General features: G+C 34.9%; 2 protein-coding genes across 5 annotated transcripts; one reads left to right on the plus strand and one right to left on the minus strand.

Moving 5' to 3' along the window:
• The first annotated feature begins 216 nt into the window (after positions 1-216).
• LOC121252230 (transcription repressor KAN1-like) lies at positions 217-7,436 on the plus strand. 4 transcript variants are annotated; one of them, XM_041151765.1, is made up of 6 exons: positions 217-1,844; positions 1,986-2,068; positions 2,586-2,631; positions 2,951-3,113; positions 5,988-6,087; positions 6,663-7,436. In XM_041151765.1, exons 1-6 carry the CDS (start codon positions 992-994, stop codon positions 6,759-6,761), a joined length of 1,344 nt encoding a protein of 447 aa, XP_041007699.1. In that variant the 5' UTR covers positions 217-991; the 3' UTR covers positions 6,762-7,436. The 4 variants fall into 4 exon arrangements, with proteins under 4 accessions (XP_041007699.1, XP_041007700.1, XP_041007701.1 ...); XM_041151766.1 differs by having other exon boundaries at positions 5,991-6,087; XM_041151767.1 differs by having other exon boundaries at positions 219-1,844; positions 1,992-2,068.
• Positions 7,437-8,550: 1,114 nt separating this feature from the next.
• Positions 8,551-12,056, minus strand: LOC121252309. The gene is made up of 3 exons (XM_041151906.1): positions 11,678-12,056; positions 9,572-9,809; positions 8,551-9,003 (listed from the first exon to the last, which is right to left on the minus strand). Exons 1-3 carry the CDS (start codon positions 11,948-11,950, stop codon positions 8,849-8,851), a joined length of 666 nt encoding a protein of 221 aa, XP_041007840.1. The 5' UTR covers positions 11,951-12,056; the 3' UTR covers positions 8,551-8,848.
• Positions 12,057-12,671: the final 615 nt, after the last annotated feature.

The following is a 12,671-nucleotide window of genomic DNA, read 5'->3' on the forward strand; positions in this document are numbered from 1 at the left end:
GAAAGGGGTATTATAATTTGGAAGCTAATAACTAATGAAGAATTAGGGTTCAGGACGCGTACACAAGAAAGCAAACAAAAGCACCTTTATGGCCTCGTCGATCGGTCTCTTACTTTCACTAAGGTCAATGGCCGGGTCTTTCTATCTTTCTATCTATCTATATTATATTATATTATATATATATATATATGGAACATTATTCAATATCTTCTCCAAGATTTTGTGAACAAAAGAAAAAGAAAAGACGTTATTTGCGTTTACAGCTGATCTCTTGGCTTGCCTACCGGCCAGCTTTTATGTAAGGAAATGAGAACCCATTAAAATATTTTGAGAAAAAGTAATGTTAACGAGAGAGATCAGAGAGAGCGAGGAGGGTGGGGGAAAAGGAATCACACATGAGGGTGTCTTTCTCTGTCTAGCTCTCTTTCTTTTTCTTTTTTATCCCGTCGTCTCCGGGGAAGGGAAATCCAAAGTGATTATATTTTTTGGTGCATCTCTTGTGGGTTTTGACCACAGAGAGGGAGATAAAGAGAGAGAAGAAAGAGCCTGCGCTCTTCTTCTTCAAGTGTCATTTTCCTAAATATACTCTCGAGGACACACCGGACCTAAATCCCCCACTCCTCCTTTTCCTTTCCTTGCCTTTCTGGGTTAATTTCTTTATTTTATATCTTCCTTCTTTTGCTTAACAACAGTCTCTCTCTCTCTCTCTCTCTCTCTCTCTCTCTCATGTCTATTTGTTTTAGAAGATAGCGGATATTTTTTTCTTTGGTTCAACTCACTTCATATTTTCCCTCTTTTGTCTTAAAAAGCATACCAAACTGTTCTTTAATAGCTTGTGTTTCTGGAAGGGAGAAAATATATATCGTTCATATATCTTCAAGAAGATCGAAAGATTAAAGACCCACTTGTCAATAGCTTCACTTTCTTTTGTTTCTTTATGGTATAAAGTTGAATTGTGCTAAGACAAGCTTCTATTTGGTAAAAACGGTTCATGAAAATGCCCTTGGAAGGGATTTTCATTGAACCCTCTTCAACCCCTCTCCCCGATCTCTCCCTGCACATTAGTCCTCCCAACAGTTCGTCTTCTTCCATTTGCACTATTAGCAATGAACTAGACACCAGGTTCGATCTTTTGAGCCAACGAGAAGCCCACAATTCCAACAGCAATATCTCTGAGAGGACTGAATCCCAAGCTCATACCGAACTCTCTCTTGGGAGGAATTCCAGATGTGGAGCTGAAGCACCACATAAGCCTTATCAACAACAAAGGCATCTTCTTTACCAGTCTAACAATGATCACTTAAATCACATAAATCATGGGGTTTCACTGCTCGATGTCTCCTCTGACGGTTTGACGCCGATCAAAGGGATTCCGATCTATCATAGCCGTTCATTTCCCTTCTTGCCCAGGAACCCTACGAGAGATAAGGATCCTAAGATGTGCTTCTACCAAAATCCTTCTTATCCCTCTTTGTCTTCCTCTTGCTCATCTTTGTGCATACCATCTGTATCTCATTCACCTTCGTCTTACCATGGAGGGGGCTTGGATCCCATGTCAATCTTAAACTCGGTTCCCAATGCCTCTTCGGCGGCTTTTAGATTGGGGGCTACAACAAGGTTTAATGGGTTCTCGGCAGATGCTTTCAAATCCCAGCAATTGCACCATCATCATCACCACAATCAGTATGGGATAGGACCTTCGGAGGCGTCTCATGGGACGATGAGATCAAGGTTTTTGCCTAAGCTCCCAACAAAACGGAGTATGAGAGCACCAAGGATGCGCTGGACGAGCACACTCCATGCCCGATTCGTCCATGCTGTCGAGCTTCTTGGTGGCCATGAAAGTAAAGAGCACTTCTTTTGCTAGCTAGTCTGATCTTGCCCTTTTCTTTTCCTTTTCCATTTTTGTGATTTCCATTGAGTTTTAGATTTTGTGCATGAATTTTCTTTAGACTTTTTAGTCTAATCTTTTTGGGGATGATGAGTTTCAGGAGCTACACCGAAATCAGTTCTTGAGCTCATGGATGTCAAGGATCTCACATTAGCTCATGTCAAGAGCCATTTACAGGTAAATATCACATAATAAGACTCTCTCTCTCTCTCTCTCTGTCTCTCTCTCTCTGTGGCTGGTTCATCTGCGGCGGTGTTGATCTGTCTCGCCGGCGCAGTAGCCGATGAACGCTGCGAATGACTGAATGAATGAGACAATGAGTGAATTAAAGAGGAGTGAGCTATGCACGAGTATATAGCTTCTGCGACAGGACAGACAGCTTCTGCTTTCACAAATAGAGAGAGAACAAAGTAGAATGATGACAGACAAAAGTGGTCATCATTTCTCAATAACAACCATCTTTACAAACTAATTAACAAACATCAACTTCCCGATTAACGATGAAACGAAGAAGCCCAATGGCCACAGACACAAGAAAGAGAGAGATAAAGAGATCTCTGTTTTTTCTTTTTTTTTTTCTTTTTTTTTTATATCGTATTATTCTTTTTTTGGGCTGTATATATACTTAATTCAATTAAATATATAAGTGTTCAAATGTCTAATTTCTAAATGCGAATTCCCAATGGCTTTGCAGATGTATCGGACTGTAAAGACCACTGACAAGCCTGCAGCTTCCTCAGGTAATTCGTATTGCTTAGCTTCAACTTTTTCTTTATTTTCTGCAGCCTTTTCTTTTAACTTACCCCCTGCGTTATGTTCTTTTCCCATAATATTTTACTGCACCGACTTCCAATATTTGGTTAATTCTCCCTTTGACATTTCTGTTCCTTTCTACTATTAATCCTACTCATGTCGCGAATGACATATGCATATACATAATATTGATGCATGCATGCATCCATACATGCACATAATCTATAATATACTTGCACACATTTTCTATATGCATGCATGACCTAATTAAACATTCACATGAAAGTATTGGTTCTCAATTTGAAGGTCAATCAGATGGATCTGGGGAAGACGAATTAATCTCCCCTATGGGAAGTGCTTGTGATCGTGGCCTACGTCCGTTCACCGATCAAAGAGGACAGGCTGATCAACGGTCCATACAACAAGATGTGGACTATCCTTCTTCCAGTCTGTGGAGTAACTCTTCGAGGTAGCTAGCTTCACCAATCTCTTTCTGATCTCTCTAATTCACGCAAATATATAATATTGCAACATAGAATTTTTTTGTTTTTCAAAGAAGGAAGTTTTCTAGAAGTATATTATGGTCATATGTTACGCCAAAAGCATAAACACTATAAAAAAATTGTTTATTTGTAGTGAGTTGTTTCTTATAAAAATAATTATTTCTTACTAAAATGAGCCTCTTTCGTTATAAATAGTTATTTTCGTTGTAAATAATCCAACACAAATATTGCTATTTTTGACGCTTCAAGAAGCTTAGGTGGGGATGGACTGACGCGAACTGCGTTCCTTATACTTTTGCATGGTATCTTAGCTTAGAAACGCAAGCCCACGTCCACCATTTTTGAAGAATAAAAGGGTTCTTGTGGCAGCTTTTGCTTTATTTCTGTCTGGTTTTTGCTCTCTATATGTTTCTCTCTCTCTCTCTCTCTCTCTCTCTCTCTCTCTCTCTCTCTCTCTCTCTCTCTCTCTCTCTCTCTCATATTGATCTTATCTCTTAAGTTTTATATTTTTTCTAAAATGATATTTGTAGCTTTGATCGATGGATATCGGAAACAAAAGACAGACATATATAATCAAACGATATTGAGGACAGCGCCTACGCTTTTGCTTTTTCTTTAGAACTGCGCATCTTGATATATTATATATATATATATATATATATATATATTTATATACACTCTTATATATTCTAATTGTTGTTATTGTTTAATAATGATGACTGTTCTTTATTAAAATCAATCTGGTTCTTATTCTGATCTCCACAAGGAGACTGCATGATATATGTGACGGCCAAAAAGACCATTCACATCATGACTCCCAAGTGCTCCCCTCTTTTCAAATTAAGAGATTATATGATCATGATCATGGTCGAGGTAACAGCTTCCATTTTGTTTGATATTACAATCTAAAAGTAGCTAGCACAAGTAGTACTAGGTAGTTAGAGTGGAACCTGTCGGCTAGCTGGAAATAGAATGGCCGTCAGAAGGGTGATTAGATCAAGTACTGTAGCTTGGTCTTTAGAAGATCAGTCTGTATAAGTTTATTTTTTTCATGCATGATATATATATTCTATAACAGCTATACTAATTAAGTAATTAATTACTTCAAAATTGGATGATAGAGCTGGATGCTTATTCGCTGCATTTCATTTTGTCAATGATTCCCAATGCAAAGGCCGGGACAGGAAATGCTATATATATATATATGGTAGAGATTCGTATGTACGGCCTAATGACGACGTTGGATTCCCGTGTTATTTATATGCACATTAATTAGTACTTATTTAAGCCCTTTGGAAAGAACATCTTATTAATTGCTAATTACCAGCATCATGCTCTTGAGCTATTATATCCACCGTCATTTAATTACCTGTGATAAAAATAAAAATGAAATGAAATAAATTAAGAGAAAAAGAGTTGGGGATCAAGGCGATCAAGAGAGAAGCTGGCGGAGATAGAGACTTTGATGGCTATATCTTTACTATTCTTGAGTACTATATAAATACAAAGCATAGATATCTATTTATAGAGGTCTGAAAAATAATATATTTAAGGAATGGGGATCAATCAACTTTTTTCTATATTGAAACTCTTTTAATGCTGAGGCGCTCATGCATTTTGCATTACTTGTTTAGGTTTTTTACCAAGTAAATTACCTACCTAGCTTATGATCAATCATAATTTTCAACACTAAATTAATATTTTTTTTTTTTTTTGTTACATGAAACTTGATGAGATAAAAGATTTTTTACAGTTTAATTTATAATAATACCTCCAAATGTGGCAAGGGAAATAAGTTGAATATAGTACTGCACCAGATTGTTAACTAGCTAGTAATTTAGTACTTAATTAAGTATGCATGCATGTTGAGCTTCAGTCAAACCGGCCCAACGCAGCATTGATATATATATCCCACATATCTATACATATATATATATATATATATATATATATATTATAGATACTAGCCGGTGTAGTACCATTGGTGGAAATTAAGAGATCGATCGAGAACAACATAAACATCTCATAGTACTTAGTTGTACCAGGTGATCATGATCAGTTAGGGTTTTGTAAAAAAGAAATGGTTAATGTACATTCTTTAAAACAAAATCATAAGGAGCTTATATACATACATACATACATATATATATATATACAGCCAAACTCGATCAGATGAGATTTTGCTTTGTAGAAAGTAATACCATTAGTTAATTATATGAACGTACAGATATATATATATATATATGTCACTTGTGAGAATGACCATATATAGTACCGCGTAGATATATAGTATAGTTCAAATACTTCAAAACATTTTTCTTAATTATATTTTTATTAAGCAGTGCCTGGAAATTTGATTTGTGATAAATGGATCGATGAACCGATGGTCTCTCTCTCTCTCTCTCTACCAGCTTGGATTTTCATTAGGTGATCTCATTCTGGATTATTGAATATATATTGTGAGTGTCAAACATGGGTTTTAAGTCTTACATTAAAGGGGGGATTATTATACCCTAGAATATAATGACGTTCCAATGGCTGCAGCTAATTAACTAGCTATCTTATAAGTTTACAATATTAGTTGTATGTTAGAGAAACTTATAAATTTTACAAGTGAATGAATTAGTGATGCCAACAAGTTTAATTTATTTGTATTGATTAATTCTTTTTTGTTCATGAGGATCGAATTATATTTGGGAATAATTGCTAGCTCATGATCTGATCATGATCTTTAGATCTTCCCATGCAATATATATACACCATATGTGTATGATAAAATAATATACTACCAAAATAGTATAAATTCTGGCTGAGTACTCGAAGTTTCAAAATTTTGCTAGTAGGGAGGAATGGTCACAAGCTAACAGCAATGACATCGAGCGGCTCAAAGCTGCATCCTTCGAGTCACAACAAATTAGACCAAGATCACACCATTTGCAGGTACGTATGGATTATTTAAGCATGGAATCCTATCATAAAAGAGAAATGTTTTAATCACAATGAAATCCCACAAAAGTAAACATACATACCGACGTAACTTGATATATATCGTACGTTAGATTGTGACAATTTGCTACTGATACACAAGATCATTCTGATCCCACTTTGAGATTGCTAGGTCAAGCACACGACATGCATGGTCTTAAGTTCAAGAGCGGGTTGTCTCATTGTTAATATTTCTAAAATTATTTTTATTGTAAAGTAGATCTAACGTATTATATAAAGTCATATCAGTTTGCAGGTTTACTTTTGTGGGATCTCTTTGTGGCTGTAGCACTTCTCATCATAAAATATGACTCAATTTAACTTGCTTCTCAAAATTATTCATAAATTAAGCACCATATATATATATATATATATATATATATATATATATATCCTATGGTGACATATTTGTGTTATAACGTCTAGATCATGTACGGTTCTAGCAAAATCCTGATCAGCATATTCCATTGCATACATTCATTTGCGAATACTTTCTTGTAACCAAATTTCAATTTACAAAAACATTACAGGAATGTGCAGGTTCAACTCAAACGAAGAGCTACTTAGGGAACCCAAGCTTGGAGTTCACATTAGGCAGACCCGATTGGCACGGCAAACCGCACGACTGATATTTCCCCTTCTCCGGCCTATATATTTGCCTTTGTTTTGATTTGCAGTCCTAATCTTCTTGATTGAAAATTTATATTTATATATATATATAGATCAAGGGTGTTTGTGAGGAAGAGGAAATTGCAGCTCGAGTTGATTATGCAAGTTGAATCTTTTGATTGAACGTGCAACATTTTTGGGGCTTGTTTGTTATGTGTGGCTAAAGTTCCAGGTGATTGCAAAAAAAAAAAAAAAAGGATGGAGAAGTGATGAGGAAAAGAGAATATGGCATGAGAATAGGTTTGATTCTTACAACTTTTAAAGACTATATATTCCTGTCAAGCTGGATTTATATACAAGGAAGAAAAAAACCAGCTAGTGTATGACATACAGCAATATCATTCTAAGCATGACCTGGTCCTTTATGCTAAACATCAATTCATGACATGTTTGAGTACTGCAAGTCACTGCAAGCGGGTCACCTTCCTATATCGCTCTTAAAGTACTTGGCTGAGCATTCCGGCCCTTCAATATCTACTGGACAAATTAAGCTGCATTGGTCTACTGCTTGTAATGCTGATTTCTGTGTACTGTCAACTTACTTGTTATTATCACTTGTAAATAGTGAAACTGGACTTTGGATCTTTTTCTTTTTTCTTTTTTCTTTTACCAGTGATCAAAGGTGCATTAATATATATAGCCAACTGGTAAGCAGGGTATTTTTTTTGTTGCTATTAATTCCTTAGGCAATCGGATGATCAGTATATACATTTATTCTTTGGATTTGCATTAATTAATATGAGAGATCTACAGCCATGGACAAAGATCGGGGCAGGGGAATTACCAAGGGCAGCTTAATACTCATTGAGGCCTAAGGCGAAATTTAAATGAGTCATTCATAATTATAATATAATAAAATTTAAATTATTATATAGAATATTTTCAAAATTTTCAATCAAATAAGATTTTATTTAAAATATATAAATAATTTTTTAAAATTTATAATTTAATACAACAACTTAAAATGAGGCATCATGCAAATTTTATGCCTCAATTTAGCAAGATCTAGAAAAGTTATTTAAAAATATAAATAATTCATTTTATTAAATATTAAATTTAGTATCATGGGGCCTTGCACATATTGAAAAATATAAAAAATATTTAAAATTTTATTTAATGAAATGCTTTTTATTTTATTTTTTGGGAGTGTGTTTAATTTGAACGAGTTAGAGAAAACTAATCTAGGTCAACCGACAGCCCACTTCACTTCTATTTGTGACCCGTTAGTCTATACTTGCAGGGAGTTGGGTCGCTGAGTGAAATGTCCTTTTTTACACATGATATATGCATTCCAAACTGATGAGGAGCCCTAATAACTTTCATTTTTCATTTCTGTTTCATCCTATTGCTTTGAGATGAGCATAATGTACAGGCCAAGTTGTATGCATATCTCTCATTTGAAAAAAAAAAAAATGTATACATTCAGCACAGAGATGTCTTCCGGCTGCACGATCATCCAAATTGCAGTATTTGTTACAAAATCAGCAACCAAAACAGAGAAATTCATTGATTCTTGAACCCAACTTGGACTAGACCCGATCCTCCATCATAAAACGAATAATCCTAACAAAAAACTATCATTTTCTGGCGGATAACACATTAGCCTTTTTGTGGTATCTGACTGGACTAGACAAACAGCCTAACAGATTTGTGAGTTACAACACATTCAAATCCTAATGAGTGAGCAGGGCAGTCCTCGATCCTTAGGGACAAAATGAGAGCAAAAAAGTTCACACAGACACACACAGATTAAATACAAGAAACCACTTTTTGTCTTCATATGGATAGGAATGCTGCAAACTCCAAAGAATAATACAGTACAAATGGAAGTAAATGTGAAGTGTTCCATTTTCACTAGCGGTATTGACTAGTAATTATTTTATTCACATTCCAAATTATTCACATTCCAAACAGGAGAGATCACAAGCAACGATATTTAGCAACTACATTATCGCAGTAGCCATGTCTCAAGAAGATGGTGCAAGTACAGTGATGGACGAGACGTGCAAGATCATATATATAAATGGACTTCTATTTGCGGTAACTTTCAATCTGATATCTTGTGTGGTTCTTGACGCCGGTGAGCATGCCTAGCATAAGAGTAAGCGGAGAGTGTGGAACCAGTCATGGTCAGTGAGTGCTTAGCAAGGTTCACGCTTTTCTTTGTTGCTAACCACAAAGTCCAGAAGAATCCAATCCAACCTGATTTATATAAAAGTTTTGGATTCCAGAGGGGTTAACAGAAATGGAGCAGCATCAGAAGCAAATCCAGCTTGAAATATTAATCACAAGCCTCAAATAACAATGAAAATTAGTACAAAAACCATGTTCGGATAGGAAAAGGCAGCACATTCCACGTGTGTAGGGCATGGGCTTCGCTAGAAGGTCCAGGCAATGGAACATTTGCAGGTTTCTTGCTTGCACATTTGCACTCAGAAACAACAAAAAAATTATAGTTTCATTTTTATTCTCATAATATACGCCAATATGAACTAGTGCAATATCAGTTTATTGGTGAGGTCCACCCACTTTTTCTTATTTCAATCATCTTTGTAAACTTAAATTTTCCATTTACAGATATGGCATGCGAAGTTCAAGAGTCAATATTTGTCTAAGAAAGTAAAACCACAATTAAACTCTAAAGAGCAAAAAAGAGAAACGTGAGGTTTGTAGAACTGATAAACCATTAACCAAGTAGCACTTGATAATAAGAAAATAAAAACAAGGATATTTTGGGCAAAAATAAAAACAAAAGAAAGGTCATCTGTACCTGTAACTATGAGAGCAGCTATGATTGCTGAGATTGTAGCACCGGAAATAACAAAGACAGCTACTGATAATGCTCCAATATATATAAAAGCTACACAGGTGAAGAAAAAAGCCAAGAAGCCACCTGCTGCTGCCAAAGACACCAAAAGAGATATAACAATGGCATTGACGGTTGCAGCCAGAAAGAAAAGCATAAAGACAAGCAATCCTGTGAAAGCAAGAAGCACGATTGTCCCAACCTGCAGCGAATTTAGAAAGTACAGAAAAATTAAGAAGAGATCTTAAAACATTAAATATTATTTAGACAGGACATTCAAGCCAAGCAATGAAAATTGATTCATATGATCCTTTATTTATAATCAAAACTTTATGCAAAAAAGTAAAGAATATCTACTTTTATGATTCCATAACACCATTGCAACTATTCTTGTAACGATCATAAGAAAGAAATTAAGAATAAATCACACAAGAGTGATGCATGAGCAACTGCCAAATCTACATGAGGAGCGAAAAAGGGATGGTACTGTCAATTCAGACATCGTTACTTTTAGAATAAAAGAACAAAGTGGAGAAAGGATGAAACCGTTGAAGGATGTAACCTTTTAATCAAACGTTTTATTTTGCAAGATCTTCAAACACCAAGTCACGATGCAATCCCAATTTCAAAATCACATTCAAACAAAGAATTGAAGAAGATCTCCATGACAAGCAAATAATACACGTTTTGGATAAAGAAAAGAGTAACAGATTGAACTTGGTTTCTTTCTTCTTCTTTTTTCCCCTATTGCTTAGGGCCGTCAAGAGCATTGTGAGATCACCATTTATACATAAATTGGGCATCTAAGATATTGCGAAACACATTAAGGACGAATTTTTATTTATTTCCTTCTGTCGTTTGGTACCAAAAGAATAGAATATATCACGCTCACAGAAGGGGGGAAAAAAAGGAAAGAAAGGTTAGAATATGTATTGGGCATCTTACCTATAAAAAAAATATATACGCATTGGGCATTCTCATTCTCATGATCAATAAAACTCGTGTACCGAAAAACAAAGTACTGGGCATCTAAGGAACAGTTGTTGCAGTGACTTTGAGCAAGACGAGTGCAGGCAGATCAATTAATAAAAGGAACTCATCAATAATGAAATAGCTTTATTAAGCTCCCATCGCCAAAATAGGACCAAAAACTCAAAAAGTGCATGTAATCAAACACAACATCCTTCTGATCAAACCAAGTTAAGTAAAAATTTCAAACACGTAATTTAGGTTAATTTCTGTTAAAATTCAAAATCTAACCCCATATCCTATAAAAATGAATTTTTCTTAAAAGCTTAAAATTCTGGCCCTTAAAGTTTTCTAAAACCTAAAAAATATATATTTAAAAATAAATATTATCTTTCTCTATTCTTCTTCGAATGCCCTCCAATATTCCGTGTTGTTTTCTATTTTTTCTTTCCTTCGCGTGACTTTTTTCTATTTTTCATTGAAAATATTAATTTTTTTGTTAAAATGAGAAAACTCTTATCAGCAATTCATGATTTTTATTAACTATGGACGTCTTTCATGTATTTATAAATCGACAACTAATAATTTGGTATCTTATAATACTTTCTTCTAATATACAAAAAATATATATATATACAAACAAAAAGAAATCTTTAACTATCATTATATTACTTCCGCTCCCCCAAATATGTGTTCTGGATCCATCACTGATCACACCATAAATTACACCTTAATAAAATCTTAACCCACTCTGTAACCAATCTAAAAAAGTGATGAGATACACTAAACAGAATCTTTATACTTGAAATGAAAAGGAACAAATCTGAGTTGGGAAAGGGATGAATAAGAAGGAAAACAATGGAACAAGTAGGGGATCTAAAGGGGAAAAAAGAAAGCGCTCAGAAAGCTTAGAACTTTCATATATGATCAATTAGAAAAAAACAATAAATTTGGCCGAACTCTCCTCCAATTTTCCTAGGTTCTTATACTTTAATACTATAAACCAAAAATATTTTTGACGCAATAATTAAATCACTGAAACTGGCATTTATCCAATAAACAAACACGAAATCGAAGCACGAGCAAGATAGACACACTCACAGAAATGACGAGGAGGGCACGGAGAAGACTGCCCCTCCGAGTCCAGAGAAGAACATTCCGCCCAGTGTTTCCAGAAGCTTCGCGAAGGAAAGGTGCGTTATCGGCCACAGAGGCTCTGATCCGGTGCAGCAGCGGAGCACGCTCGCGCTGGTTGTCAGGGAAGAAGACCGCGGACACCATGCGATGGAAAACGCCGTACAAGGTCTCCTCCTCAGTTCGGTGGGGGTGACTCCCTTCGCCGTTGGGCTTCTCCGTCACGTATGGTTCGGCCATTTTGCAAGGCGCGTTCAGGGAGACAGAGTGACCGAACTGACTGGAGTGTGAGTCGTGACGTCGAACAACCTGAGGCTGAGTGTGGAAGGGACAGAGGGAGTGAAAATGTATATATATTTATACATGAGTAATGTTAGAGAGAGCACGCTTTACACTCTGCATAACTATTTCTAATTGATTGTTTTCAATAGAGATGTGTGATTTACAATATTTTCAATAATAATTTTAATCTATATTTATTTTATATATATATATATATATTATCGATTATTTATTATGACAGCTCTTCAATCCTGCCAGATTATGATACGTGCACGTGGAGATCAAAGAAAGAGCGCAAGCAAAGGGCTGCTTGCCAAATGTGCACGCAACCAAATAGCAAAGAAAGAGCGTGTCTAATTCTCGTACATTTAAAAAAAAATTGATATCTATAATTATACCTGTTGTGCCGACCTATTAATTATTAAAAAAAATTTTATTCATCATTTTTATATATTATATATTATATATTATTATTATTATTATTTTTTCTTATTAAATATATGATATATAGATGATAAATAAAAGAATTCAATTAATTTAAAAAGAATAAAACTAATAACTTTTTAAAAAAAATAAAATAAAAAAATATAATGTATAGAGATGATGAGTAGTAAATTCTTATTAAAATGATGAATTTTAAATTTGAATTAAAAAAAAAACTGATAATATGCACAAAACC

Source organism: Juglans microcarpa x Juglans regia, chromosome 2S, assembly GCF_004785595.1.
Source record: "Juglans microcarpa x Juglans regia isolate MS1-56 chromosome 2S, Jm3101_v1.0, whole genome shotgun sequence".
NCBI classification, from domain to species: domain Eukaryota; kingdom Viridiplantae; phylum Streptophyta; class Magnoliopsida; order Fagales; family Juglandaceae; genus Juglans; species Juglans microcarpa x Juglans regia.